The sequence below is a fragment of the Periophthalmus magnuspinnatus genome, chromosome 3 (assembly GCF_009829125.3).
Source record: "Periophthalmus magnuspinnatus isolate fPerMag1 chromosome 3, fPerMag1.2.pri, whole genome shotgun sequence".
Classification (NCBI taxonomy): domain Eukaryota; kingdom Metazoa; phylum Chordata; class Actinopteri; order Gobiiformes; family Gobiidae; genus Periophthalmus; species Periophthalmus magnuspinnatus.
The window spans coordinates 11,651,327-11,666,626 of NC_047128.1; the positions used below are offsets into that span (position 1 = coordinate 11,651,327).

Consider the following 15,300-nt stretch of genomic DNA (forward strand, 5'->3'; position numbering starts at 1 on the left):
ACGTGTGGGTGCGTGTGTGTGTGTATATATATATATATATGTGTGTGTGTGTATATATTTATATATGATGCAGTCCTCTCAATTAAAAAGACCCAAGATGAATTTTGACAGAATGACTGAACCTCTATTACAATTTGATTAATTACACAGCTATAATTCAATCATCAATATACCTAACTCTATGCATATCGTTCTTGAAAACCTGCTCAAGACTTTTGCACAGTATTGTAGCATTGATAAAGTGTTTACAAGATACGTTAAAAGTTGGATCCTTACGCTTTAATGATATTATATTTTTGCAAAGCGGTCGATCGATCTCAGGCCTCGGTGAAGTTGGTCCATTAATGAGTAGGTGCAACAATGAACAGTCCCGTATTTCACATGCATTTTTCCACAGAGATTGCGCTGAAAAGTTCTTAAAGGTCCTATATTACGCAAAATTGACTCTTGTGAGCTGTAAGTCATGTTAAAATGTTGTTACCTCCTCAAAAACATACCCAGAGTTGCGTTTTGTTTTATTCACATATGTTTGAGTAATCCTGGTTTGTCCACATCTCCAAAGTCCAAAATGCTCTGTCCCACCTTGTGATGTCATGTAGTGGAAGTTTTCAAGCTGACAGCTACCTTTTACCTTTTGTTCTGAAATTATCTAAATGACTCTAGGGAAGGTGTATGGAGTTTAAAAACACAGTAGAGCACTTCCTGGATTACGACATGATGTCACAAGGTGGAACAGAGATTTGTGAGTTAAACATGAGAATGAAACAAAACACAAAACAACTTTTGATAAGGAAACAACATTATAATCAGTAAATGGCGTAATATGCGTCCTTTATAGATTATTTTTAAAGGGATTCGGTGCGGTAGGTAAAGTTGAGGAGTCATCCATGCAACTTAAAATATTAACCTGAAAATTACAGTCTGAAGTCTGTTTGCATCAGTTTTATAAAAGATATGGCTTAGCGAGATATCATTTGGTTTAAGTTATGGACATAAAAAGAAAGGGGGTTTAAGCCTTTCTAAATGCTATCAGTCAGTATGTTTACATGCAGAAAAAAAAGTTCATTGCAATTTTTCAGTATTGAGATTAGACTTGCAATCAAAGTCATCATTAAAATTTTTACGAAAACTGAAATATGAACTGCTAAACCAACGAGGGGTTTGTGGAGGTCTAAACTAGAGGGTTAGCAAGTTTTACTCTTAATAAAACCTCATATATAGGAACATTAAATTACTAAAATAATTTCAATATTTGTGAAATGCCAACTGTGGCCATCCAAATTGTGATTATCTTGCAGCTGTAACTAAAAATGACACTGGCAACATAAAGTAACTCTGCCTTATGAATGGAGAATTGGTTTGTTGTTAACCTTGATTATTACAGTAAATAAATTGTGTGTCCATTAGAATTAATAAATGCAAAAATTCACTATATTACAACAGAAATCTTCATTTCAGGAATATTCATTTTAGCTACCCCCATATATATTAAATATGATATGCGTATAAAATGTTCTGAAAAAAAAAAAAAAAAAAGTTCTAAAATGTTCATTTGAAACCCAGCAACAGAATGGTATCTAAAATAATGAACTTTACACAGCCCTCTTTCCATATAAAAAGAAAATACCAGCAATGATTCTCATTTCAAAGTGTATTAGGGCTAGTTTTATTGTCATGAAATAATGGGAGGTGGAAAATGGGTAATATGGTAATTGTTGCTTTGAAGATATGCAGTTAGAACATTATTAAAAAGGCTGCAAAAATAACATATTAAAAATAGAACTCTTCCAAAATTACACTAAATTATTATTACCATCCATCACCACCATCCATGTTTGACATGTTAATACAGCTGTGATAAATTACAGTAGCAGAGTTTCTAATGCCATATAATAATAAATTACGTATGGTACAACCCATAAAATAAGGTCTAGACAGAGCGTGAGTTCTGTTGCTGTATCAAGTACAGTGGCCATCTTATGAGTGGAACAAACACTAAATTGTGATTGGAAATAACTTAATTGATTCAAGTGTTTAAATAAACATATAATATGATATATTTGTGTGCTAATTATGCAGGAACTCTGTCTTGATTGGGACTTTTTTCTCTGAATTATGAACATTAATATTCACTCTAAAAACACTGCATTGGTTTGTGATTTTTACAGAGCTAAACTGTTTGTCTGTTAATATGTCATATGGACAAATCATTGATAATTATTCTGTTAAGTTCATGATTATTACTCTAAAATAAGAAAAAAAAAAATCAAAGATTTTTTTTTCACATTTGTTCACATTAATTTAGTAGAACAGGGCCTTAGATAAAGTACAAATACAAAAAAGCTCAATCAAAACCCAAATCAAAATATTAAGGCTCTCTGTGAGTTTGTCTGGGTTCTTGAGTAGAATTCTAAACTTAAAACATGTCTCCTGGGACTGGACATTATTTACTACAGGTTACCATGGCGACGACCTCTCTAGTTCCTTATCTCACTGCATACAAACACACAACAGTTGCATGCATTCTAGAAAGTATTTATAGCCAAGATAGGCAGTGTTGAATTTCCCCTCTTATTTTTGCATGTAAACGTAGTGACTGATGAACTTGATATAGTCTCACAGTGATAAATCTGTTTGATACTGACACAGTATTTTGACCTAAAAATGTCCATAGTATTTTAGAGAAATTACAAAAAAGTACTTACAGATAAAAAGGGATAAAAGATACAGAGATTTAACAAGTCACTTTAAATTCATGATTAGATTTGCCATTATAGCGAAAATAAAACATCTTTTTCCATAGAATCAGGATTATAAAAAGATTAGACAGTTCTGGTAGAAATGTACAAACTTGGTTAAAACATTCAGTTATATATATATTTATATTAAGCTTAATATTCGGGCACAGAAGGGAACTGTTTATTTTTGATTAAGAAAAAAAACGAGGTAAAAAAGATTATACATAGGTCTAAAAATCTATTAAAATGTCCCATTGGTTTACATAAATATTATAACCAACATTTGTCTATAAAGGTTCCTATAGGGAGCTTCAGGTGAGGAATACAGTCTTTTTCTGATTAAATTTAGTTAAAAAAAATATTTCAGTTCATCATTCTGGTTTTAAATGCAGGGAAAATCTCCTTCATCTTCTGACCAGCGGTTACCTATAGAAATAATGAGGGATAAACTGAGAGGAGGAGGAGAGATGGACAGAGTAAGCAGACAGGAGCGAAAGAGGAGAGGGGAGAGAGAAGAGAGAAAAGAGGCGTGGACATGCGTTATTAAGCAGAAGAAAACATGACAAATAAAGCTGCAAAAACAGACAGTGAACAGCTGATACATAAAAGTGCATTTATCAGGCCTTTAAACAAGGCCGTATGGTTCAGTTAAGTGTGCAAGTTTTTGTATTACGGTAAATAAAGACTGAAAGGAACCTGGCTAACATTTGTTAGCCTGGGATAAAAAAATTAACTCCTATGGTAATAAAACAATACAATATTTTGAAACAATGCACTATGCAACTATTCTGATGGATGGTCCCCCATTTGCCTGGAATGTTCCACAGTATGGCACTAAACATTATAAAAAAAACACCACTAGGCCGAGTTACAGAATAGATCACACTAAAAATAGATGCTTTTCACTGTATTTTTTGTAAAAATTAAACAGTTACATAATGTACTTTTTAATTTAGGTTTTTTAGAGTAAAACTTTTGAGTACATTTTCATTTTGTAACAAGAATACAACCTTTTTTATATTCCAATGTGGCCTTATATCTGTGTAATCCCTCTGTGGTCCAGGTAGGTTCCATAGTGATCTATGGGCATATACCAGTCTATGTGGTGATATAGTTGTTCTGAATAGATTTAGAATGACCTTGAGCTGTATCAAGAAAGGTTAACTTCTGTCCTGTGAATGTGATTTTTTTAGTATCAATACCTGCAAAATGAGTATCTAGTACAGTGGTTCTTAACCTGGGTTCGATTGAACCCTAGGGGTTCGCTGAGTCAGTCTCAGGGGTTCGGCGAAGGTCAAGACACGCACCCGATTCATATGATTAGCAGACTGCAAGCGTCTTCAGACGTTGGCCCAATTCAACAAATGCACCCTTTGATGTGTCTATCGAAGTACCTGCCCAACTTAAATGAGCTGTTTGAACGGCATAAAAACATAAAACGACATAAAAACGAAAAAAAGGAACAGACTTTGCTGTGAAAATGACACGAGAGTGGCACTTGCCAAGGTGAAGCCACGCATTTCTTTCACTTTGCTGTGAAAATGACACGAGAGTGGCACTTGCCAAGGTGAAGCCACGCGTTTCTGTCATGGTTTCTCAAATGCAACAGCAGAAGTCACACTGATTTGTAGTAAATATTCATTAGCGCAGGGGTCGGCCGCATGCGGCTCTTTCATCCTTATACTGCGGCTCTGCGTGGCTTGGGAAAATAAACTTCAAGTATTTAATTGAAATGTATTTTATTTGTGTTAGTTCTTTTTTATTGCAGTTTAAATTGGAAGATTATTGTGATCTTGAAATATTAAAATACAATATATTTACAATATATTTTCTTATTTTTCGTTGATCAAAATAAGTGTCACACTCGCGGAACAATGTTAAAAACAAACACTGCTCACGCCTCACAAACACAACTCACAGTCGTAAAGACACAGCCCTGATTTTCAGACGCTGCGCACACAAGGGTCAGGAGCAGGAGGATGTAACTGTCGCCCGTCCCTCCTGACGCGCTAATAAGCTTGTCCATAGATGTATAATGAAAATCATGAGAGGAAATCGCCACAGAAATCTATTTGATGTAGTGACAAGTATATTATATTTGTGATAGATCTGCTCTTCTCTCCGCAATGACGTATCACGTATAACACATCAGACACGACGCACAAAAGTAGAGCCACAAGCAAGTGAAAATGAGCCAAAACAAAAGTCTTTGGAGAGCTTTTTAACAAAGGGGAAAGGCCAACTGAGGAACCAGAAGAGGATCCTACAACCACCAAGAAAAAGGAAACTACATTTAAGAGACAACACCAGGAGTCCTACTTAAAATATGGGTTTGTCGCTACAGGTGACTCACGCGCAGAGTCCGCTCTGCGTAATATGTGGGAAAAGCAAATGAGGCAATGAAACCTTCAAAACTACTTCGGCACATGGAGACTAAGCACCTGGGATTAAAAGATAAGCCTTTAGAGTTTTTTGAAAGAAACTGCAGAGCAGACTAGACATAATCACACTGCGGGTGTCATTGTCTCTCATCAGTCCTCGATAGGTCCACCTCATCGCAAAGCGCATGGCTCCCACTGATGCAGCGGTTTAGTGAGTTGTATTTTTTATGCACTTAACTTATTTTGCCATATTTATCTGCCACGTGTAGAAGGCTTGTCCGTGAAAAATAAAACCTACATTATTCTATTACATTATTATTATAATTATATACTACGTTATCTTCATTTTAGATGTCAAAAAGTATTTGCGACCCCCAGTGTTTTATTTTCCGTGGAAACTGGGTCCAAATGGCTGTTTGCGTGTTAAAGGTTGCCGACCCTGTAGTGTGATGGAAATTAGGTGATGGGTGTGTGTTAAAATGTTAAAAATAATAAATAGCATAAATACAATAAGTTCATTATTGAAATACATAAGGTAAAAAATTTAAATAATTTCAGTGTGGTAGAATTAAAAAAGGTCATGTCTTTGTAAAAAGGTATGTATGTAATTTGTTGTGAGTTCATGCATTGTATTGGTTTTATTCTTTGAACACAGTGATCGATGTTTCTGTCTACTCTACTACATTACTAAAAACTTGATGAGAGGCGCAAATATTTAGAGTAAAATGAAAAGCAGATGATGTCTCATACTAAACTGAACCACACTGTAAAACTGGTCCTTATATCTCTATGTCAAACTCACCGTTGTGTTAACAAGAGTAGGTCCTGACTGTGGCAGTGTCCAGCCTCTGTATAGACTGACTCCCTGTGTTTGGGTCACATGCAAAAACATGCCGTTAGTCACAGCATCACAATATTAGGCAGAGCAGCTCAGGCATTTCAGAGGAATTAGAGAATACATTAGAAACAGTCAGATATTATAGACTTATTATAGACATATTAACAGCATTGAGAAGAGCAAGAAAACATTCATGCACATTATATAAAACTCAGGTTAAAAGTGGAAACTCAGTACTTTTCGATAATGTTTTGTCACATTTTCCTTACAAGGCCCTGTACACCATTTTTACATACGTAAAATTTGTCTTTTTCCCACTCAACATACTAGCTCAACTCAACTGAATAAAGGTGAATTCACATTTGCACATATACAGCATCAAAATAAGGACTAAACTGAGACTAAAGCCAAACATAAACCTGGACTAGATCAGGACTATAACAGGACCAAACCAAAGTCTGCATCAGGACTAAACTGGACTCAAGCCAGGACCAAATAAGTACAAGTGTGAATGCATTGAGTTACTGAGTTCTGCTTTCTGTTAGTGTTTGAATCTTACCGTCTACAGGGCTTCTCTTTGGCTGAGGGGAGGGGGACCCAGCACCCGTCACTCTGAAGTTGGCCGGTAAAGTGTCTGACGCTCCCAGTCCCCTCACGTCTTTGGGCCGGAACTTTTTCCTCCACGACGGAGCACGGCGGAAGTTCTTATCGTCGTCCTGGAAACATGATATTATTATTACAGAATTTTATTAAATCATTATAGTATTAATTTGCTTGTTACCTCTTCCATCCTCCTTTCCGTGCCAATAGCCAGGAGACTGTTGAATTCACGCTCCAGGGTTGCTCTGGCCTTAAAAACAAACAACATCACCTGTCAAGTAGTTCTTGCAGTTAAAGTTAAGGTGTACCCTATTAATCCTGTGTGAGAGAAATTCATTCTCTGCATTTGACCCATCATTCTGTGCTACTGAGGCAACCTGTCAGAAGCAGTGAAAAACACTTAGGGAGCCATCTTCACATCTTGTTCCTAGTTTTGACCAGGACCTTAGTCGAACCTGCGACCTGACTAGCCACTTAGTCACCATGTTGCCTAATATTAGTTGTAGTATAATTTACTTGTGTACTCTGTGTGGGTATCTGCAGCAGTAGTTGTAAGGGTAGTAGTAATAGTAGTAGCAGCAACAGTAGCAGTATAATTTACCTGTGTGTTCTGTGTGGGTATCTGCAGCAGTAGTGCCAGTGCATTGTGGTCGAATGTTTCGTCTAAAGCCATGAGAGCCCCGTGGACTCCGCTCTCGTATATATTTCCACTGTATTCCTTCAACCCAATGGCTTGCACCCAACTGATGACGCGCTCATTACTCCAAACCAGCACGTCTAAGGAAAAACAAGGACAACAAACCAGGCATGAGGGACGATGTAAATAAAATACTGGTTTAAGAAAATATTATATCGAATGTGAATACCTTTAATATCAAATTGACACTCTTCTCTCCGTCGCTCGAGCTCTTTCCTATCGTAGTTTAGCCTCCGCAGACACATGACGCCACACTGAAAACTATTCCTGTGAAGCACACAAGTGAAAATAATTGGCAATTGCTTGATACTTTTGTGAATTGTTCATTCACCCCTCATTCAACTGTAATAGGCCACAGCTGCGCTGGAGCAGACTGACAAGGGTGCCATTGGCCTCTACGACCGCTACCAACTCCAGTATTAGAATGGTGTTCTTGCAAGCTACCGGTCACATGAAGAGCAGAGCGCTGTTGTGGTCACAGACTGAAAGCTACTACATGAGACCACATGGTGATGCAATGACTAAGAGCACTGTAGTTGCACTGTGTGAAGTCTGAGCCAGAGGTAAGAGCACAAAGGCAGTATGGACTATTCAGAAACTGGGATCCAAGTAGAGAGCTTTGGGTTGGTTACCAATGCCACACAAACTCTTGTCAAAACACAGTGGTTTTAAAATAGAAGAAAATAATGTAACAAATGAAATAACTAACGGTTACAATTTAGTATAACATTTTACAGAAAAAAAAACAAAACTTTATGTTCAAGCATGTAAACAGTTGAGTTATGTTAGATAAATACACGAATAAACTCACACATTGATACAAGTCCAATAATAACACAGTAATGCTCCAGTGTGGTACCTGTGGAAGCTGTCGACCATCTTGAGCTGTCCCCTCAGGTCCTTTTTGGTTAAATGATCAAGCATTCGGGCGTCCACCAGGGACTCCATGAAGTATGAGCGATACTGAGGCAGACCCAGACTTGGCAACCACTCATTGCCAATCCACTCGTGGTTCATGTCTCCATATGCCAAAGTCTGAGACCGAGAGGAGAGGAAGTTAAAATCATGTTTAAAATTAAAAATAAAAGTGGACAGTGGAGTTGTTGCATTTCTACTAGGGAAGCTATTGTTCTGGTTTAAAGGGTAGTCAGTTTACCATTTAGTGAGCAGTTATTGGGTTAGATGCTGCATTTAAATTAGGGCTGCACAAGAATGAATGAAGAATGAGTGCAATAATTTTGCCTATTACAAAACCAATATTATGACTGGTATTAATAGATGTGTTTTTAACACTGCAACCTCAGTTCTATTTGTATGCATAATTGCTGAATCAACCTCAAAGGGTAACCCAGACTAAACAGGGATCAAGTTTTAAACAGGACGAAATGGTAAGGAAGTATGAATCAGGTCAATAATGCTTGGTTTATACTAGGACTACGTCGTGACTAAACATGATCACATGAGATTACTAAAAAACTAAAATTTAATGCTAGTAAGGCTAAACTAGAACCAAACTGGGTCTTAATTATGAAATTACAATTAGTTCAAGCTCAACAGTAGAATTGTTTTGACTGTGTACATAATTAAAAAAATGTATATTAAAGATGCAGTATGTAACTTCTCTGGATGGGGGTTCATCACCGACTTGTCTCCATGGAAATATTATACGCTTTTCTGGAATTTTCTATGATGGGGTATTAAAATGTATCTAGTATGCCTTCAAGTGTTTGTTTTTTTTCATTGCTCAAAAATACCTAAAAAAACCCCATAAATTCTTATTGTGTGCGGGGATGCCTTTCCACAGATCTGACCCATAACTTTGCCTTGCTGCTCATTCTGCCTTCTGTTTGTTTCCATGAAGATTTTAATGCCATAGTGTGGAACATTTTAGGCCAAGATTGACGTAACATCTCTCTCATACCTCTTGCTAGAAAAAGTCACATAGTGCACCTTCAAATACTGTAATACATCTAGATTCTTAAGAGGTTGTATTTGCTTAGATTTGAACATTATTTTCAGGACAATTGTGCAGCCCCTTTTAAAAAGCAGTTGATCAGATTCAGGGAGGAGATGATTGTTGGGATTTGGAGGAACAGTTTTCAAACCTGAGCCCAGCTACCATCGTCATCCTCCTGGGGTTAGCATGGTTAAAACAGTGAGAAGAAAACAGAGGGTTAGTGAGACAGAGAGCTGGGTTAGAGCAGACAAAATGTCAATATGATACAGAAACAAGCAAAGAAAAAATATGAAGAAACAAAGGAACACTACAAAAGTTTAATAAAGTGTGTTTAGGTCCATTACCATTTGTAATAAGGGATGTAGCATTAACTGCAATGCATGCTTGACAAAGAAATATCTAAAACTAATATCAAAACCAAACACTCATTTGAAATGTGAAGGCTGAAACTTTAACTTTTAAGAATGGTTAGAATAGTTAGAAAAATAAGAATGGTCTTGATCTTTATCAGAACTGGTAAAAGATCACATGGCAATTATGAAGAAACTATAATTATCTTGTGGTAAAATTCATTCTATTGTCTAAAAATATGTGTTTTTTGTTATTGTTGTGGTTAGAGATAGACTTTACTTTTTAGCTCATTAGCTATCGGCCTTAAATCTCCAACAGAGGCCTATAGCCAATCTGTACTGGAATGAGCCATGAAAAAAACATCAAAACAAAACAAAAAAAACAACAACAACCAAACAAAAAAAAAACCCCGACATCGCTAATCCAGATACTAATTGATACCAAAACCTATTAAAACTAAATACCAATCTCAACAAGTGTCCTGGCTGGAAAACAATTATAAATAATAGATAGGACAAAATTGAAACTTCAGACTAGTTTTAGAGAGACCACATTTAAAGAAACTATTATTTTGTGTAAAAATATGTTTGTGATATCTAAATTGTGCAGTATTCAGCCTTTTTTGTCTACGCTAAATAGTACACTATGATGCAACTGGCCAACATATTCTCATCATGAATGTATCATCATGAAAGCTCCTGACTCATTCCGAAATACACTTTCTGCGTAACCCATGTTTACTTATGGTGCATTTGGATATTGTTACATCCCTATTTGTAACTACAAGAAGAAGATAGGACAAATAGCAAAAAATTACTTAGACATCTTCTATATATAATTTACCCAAACTGGAAGGTAATTCTATAGACTCTGTCCATGGGTTTGTAGGGACCCTTTTCCATTAAAAAATATAACATTTTGCTTTAATTGTTAATCGCTACGGGAACAGTCCTCATTTTTCATTTTTCTGAAACCCATGGATAGACAACAGCAAAGCAGAAGGAGCAGTGACACAGGGACTTTATTGTATATAAAATCATATATAAATTAAAAGAAATGATAGTAAACTTAATATTTTGAATTCAATTTTCACAGGATATTGTCAAAGTTTGTATAAATTAGGAATATATTAGTGTTCCATGTAATCTGCTTCTCCAAACAAGGGAAGCGTTTCCTATCATCTTTGGGAATCTACCACTTTAAGTCAACATTTTACATATTTAGATTCTATTTCTACATGATGTATTGGCAATGATGAAAAATCTACAAAAAAAAGATGTTAAAGTGCATATGACAGGTCAGAGTACATTTTCACTAAATCATACTTAATATGATTATATTTAAGATATTTAGGCCCTGCATATTTAGGCTGTTCTTCTCTCATACTGAAAATACTGTTCCACCTTGTGATGTCATGAGGTAATACAAACCAAGTCATAATTAGACAAACGTGAAAACCTGCCATATGCACTTTAAGAAATGAATCAAATCACTATACTACTACAAAACACCACTATCGCAGACTAACCGTGGGAGGAGTTGCTGCCAGAGTTTCCATTTCTTCATGAGTGACCCAAATGTTGCCCGTGCTCTGATCACGTGACCCACCAAAAACATGCGAGAGCCAATCAGAATGCAGGAAAGGGGTGTGGATAGAAAGTGGGTAGAAAAACAAGGAAGTGGAACGAAAAAAGAGCAAAGAAGAGTTGGTTTAGTGTTATTATTGTTTAGTAAAAAATAAAATCAGGAAATAAAATCAATCATGAAAATCATTTAAAAGGTATTACTCGTCAGATAAAGTTAGGATAGGAGTTTTAGCACAATATTTGTCATTTATTAGTGTTAACATGCAGGTAAAACAGTATACCAATCAGGCAGAACATAACAGCCATTATTGAATGTTTGTTTGAATGTATGTGCTATAACTACCCAACTAATTCAGTTCACCCAGGACTAAACCAGGTCTAATCCAGGACTAAAGTAGGTCTAACTCTAGACTAAACTAGAACTAAGCCAGGACTTCCCAATGATAGATAGATACAGACCATTCCAGGTTGAGAACCACAGCAAAAAATGTGTCTAACCCAGGATGAAACCAAACCCTTTCAAATATTATCCTTTTCATTCATTTTCAAACACATCAACTAGTTAATCTGATGAAAAAGAAAAGTACATTTATAGCTAATAATGTGTAGATTCGCAGAGATTGATTTAATGATATTTTAACTAATTTGAGAAAGATACAGACAACACACAGCAGATTTATAACTGAGTACTTGACAATTCATTTTTGTAATTGATTGAAAAGATTTGAAGCCGTTTGAGAGAATAAAACTTACCTCATTGTGATGTGACTGCAATGCATAAAACAACCCCAAACATTTGAAATATAGGACTATTATAACGTATATTAACATGATATTTTCTTGCATAGCTTGTACTGCTGTGTTTCAGATGAAATTACATCATTTTATAATATTTAATACAGATGGGGAAAGGTAAAATCGATGCTGAACTAGTGCAGCTTTATGTCATAATACAATAATTTAATGGGATCTAGTCTAAGGTTATCAAAAGTATCAAATCAGATATTAAACTAGTATTGAAATTAAATACTCTTTTTAACAGGTATCAAGACTAAAAAAAGTCCCATTTACAGGACAGAAATTAACCTTTCCTGAATAGCTTTAGCATGATCTTGAGGTGTATCAGAACAAGTATAAGACCACGCAGACTAGTATACGCCCATGGGCCACCGAGGGATTACACAGATATAAGACCAATGATAATTTAAAAGAAAAAGTTTGACGATGCAATGCTGAAAATGACATTCTATTGTAGAAATAAAGATTTATTGTCATCGTGGTATCGGAAACGATATTGTGTACAAAGTCTATTCCCCATATCGAAATAAAGTTTAAAATTTTACAACACTAATCTACCGTATTTTCCGCACTATAAGGCGCATCGGAATATAAGGCGCACCTTCAACGAATGGCCTATTTTAAAACAAATTTCATATATAGGGCGCACCGCATTATAAGGCGCATAGAATATAAACTACTGTAGTATCTGGGGTTGTGTTATGCATCCACGAGATGGAGCTGCACTAAAGGGAATGTCAACAAAACAGTCAGATAAGTTAGTCAGTCAAACTTTATCAATAGAATAAAAAAAAAAACCTTCTGAAAACGAAATAGTGCAACACAATAACTCAACGTTGTTCAAAACGTTAATGTCCATATTCACAATATCTCCCAGCCTTGTTTAGTTGTAAACACGTGAAAGAAACACGTAAAGCTCACTTTTCAGTTTCATTTCTCATTCACAAATCCGTCGGGTCTTCTCTTCAGTGTCTGAGCTGAACAGTTAGGCAAGCTCATTCAAAGTGCCCGATTCTGTCTCGTCAAAATCACCATTATCCATGTCGCTGCTGTTGTCTGGCAGTTCAGTGACAATTCTTGCCTTCGTGAAAGCTCGGACCAGAGTTGAGACTGATATATCAGCCCAGGCATCCGCAATCCATTGGCAGATTGTGGCGTACGTCGCCCGGCGCTGACTCCCCGTCTCCCCGTCATCCCTATAGCATCGGATCCTATTGTCACCGTTAGACTCGCAGTTGCGGACTTTCCAGCAGCGCAACTCTGCGCCCAGTCGTGCTCTAGTGTAAATTCAAACGGCGTCTCAAAGCGGAGACATGGGGCTATCTAAATATTTGACCGTCATTACGGTAATCTGCCTCTGTTGTCCCTCGAAGGTGTCGAATGAGAGCACGGTGCTGCAGGGATTTTCCTAGTCATTTATTCGACGTGTAAAAGAAAAAAATACGGATGGATGTGTAAAATAGAAATAGTTGTGTGGGAAAAAATGCAGTAAATTCTGATACTTCGTTTAACATGATTTTTATGGCTAAAAAAGAATAAAAGTCTAGGTCTAGGTGAGCTATACTGGCCCATAGTGTGCTCAGTCCTTAAAGGGTTATTACCGCTATTACTTCGGCGACGCCTCCTGACTACGGGTGTCATAATTGACCAATATTGATCCATATATAAGGCACATTGGATTATAAGGCGCACTGTGGGTTTTTGAGAAAATTAAAGGCTTTTAGGTGTGCCTTATAGTGCGGAAAATACGGTATTCACCAACAGAAACAATTGGGTTCAGCGTTTGTGAATTTACCTTTTAGGTATCTCATGGCAAAGTACAATGTAATCAATAGGAAATAGTGTATGTTTCTTACGGTTCTGGAAGTGGGCGGGGCAGAGGGGCTGGTCAGGGACATGATTTCCTGAATGGCCAGTCGCAGTTTGAGGCGATGCAGTGGGTTGCTGATTCCGATCTCTCGTTGGATTTCTGTGTCCGACAGCGCAGACATTATAGCTCCACTTTTCACATTGGCTCTGCAGGCAGCAACGTACCAGGCAGGCATCCCCACCCACAGCTATCGAAACAAGGACGAGTATTAGTTGAAGGGTTATGAAAATATGACTAAATACCCAATGATAAATACTTATATGGAAAGTAGTTACGCATTTGAATTTACAAGAATAGGATAAAAGTGGACCTTTCCTGAACATTTTTAGAATGGTCTTGATCTATGTCAGAACTAAAATAAGACCACATTATAATATTAAGGAGACTACTACAGTCAGCACCCAGCACCAAAAAACAAGCAGTGGGTTGACTGCTCCTTTGATGAGGCCTGTCCTAGGGTTTGGAACTCTTTTTTTTTCTCCCTCGAGTTTCAATTCAATTCAAGTTTATTTAAAGCACATTCAAAACAATCTGATTTGATCTAAATGCTCCACATAAAACAAAAAACAAATACGATAACACGATACATATGAAAAGAACAATAAAACACCAAGGTATCCTGTCTAGCTAGTATTAAATGCCATGGAGAAGAGGTGGGTTTTCAGTCAGGTCAGTTTGAGTTATAGTCGATCCCTACTTTACCTCTCTTTCAAATGAAACTAGAGACATATTTGTTCACAATGGCTTTTAACACATAATAGTATTGTTATTGTTTTTTACATTATTTTTTGTATTATTGCTTTGTCAGAGACCATGTACAAATTCATTAATCTTACAAAAGGACTGACTTGATAGATTTATGAAAAGCACTTTGGTTCAGTTGTTGGTTCAATATGATTGATACCATTATTGTGTGTTACAAATTACATGAATTTTGCATAAAAATCTGAAAAAAAAAAGTTTGCATGTTAATATTGTGGCAATACTAATTATCTGTCACAATTTGACTTAAATGTGTTTTTGTTATAAGAATAGGTGGCCATTCTAAACAACAGCCAAATGAAGTTTTATTGTTTTTTGTTTTTTTGGTCCACAGAAACAAAGAGAACGTGTCACCTCCAGTCTCTCTCGCTAAAACCTTCAAATCAGGCTAGAAATGTAGGGGTAATAATGGACTCAGACTTGAACTTTAACAGGCCACATTAAATCAATAACATCTGCAGCTTTTTACATTCAGTGTTTCAGTTTTCTGCAGCTAAAACCTGGAACAGTCATCCTAAAGATGTGAGACAGGCCTCTACTTTGACAATGTTTAAATCCAGGCTCCAAACGATTCTGTTTAGCTGTGCATATAACTGAAAAGGTTTTTATTCTGCACTTGTCTATTTTAATGTTCATTTTATGATGATTATTTGCATTTTGATTTGTTTCAACTATGATTTTAATCTTTTAGTCTTTCTTATTCTGTAAAGCACTAGGAATTA

The 15,300-nt window shown here is 36.3% G+C and overlaps 1 protein-coding gene across 1 annotated transcript in view; it reads right to left on the reverse strand.

Annotated features, from left to right (window-relative positions):
• Positions 1-1,610: 1,610 nt before the first annotated feature.
• The window catches only part of ppfia1 (PTPRF interacting protein alpha 1), a 56,886-nt gene continuing 43,196 nt past the window's right edge, over positions 1,611-15,300 (reverse strand). Inside the window, 9 exon segments of the mRNA XM_055230243.1 lie at positions 1,611-3,134; positions 3,136-3,164; positions 6,517-6,673; positions 6,739-6,807; positions 7,159-7,334; positions 7,424-7,521; positions 8,114-8,289; positions 11,091-11,153; positions 13,803-14,003. Of these exon segments, the coding sequence (XP_055086218.1) occupies positions 3,102-3,134; positions 3,136-3,164; positions 6,517-6,673; positions 6,739-6,807; positions 7,159-7,334; positions 7,424-7,521; positions 8,114-8,289; positions 11,091-11,153; positions 13,803-14,003 (1,002 nt within the window). The 3' untranslated portion in view covers positions 1,611-3,101.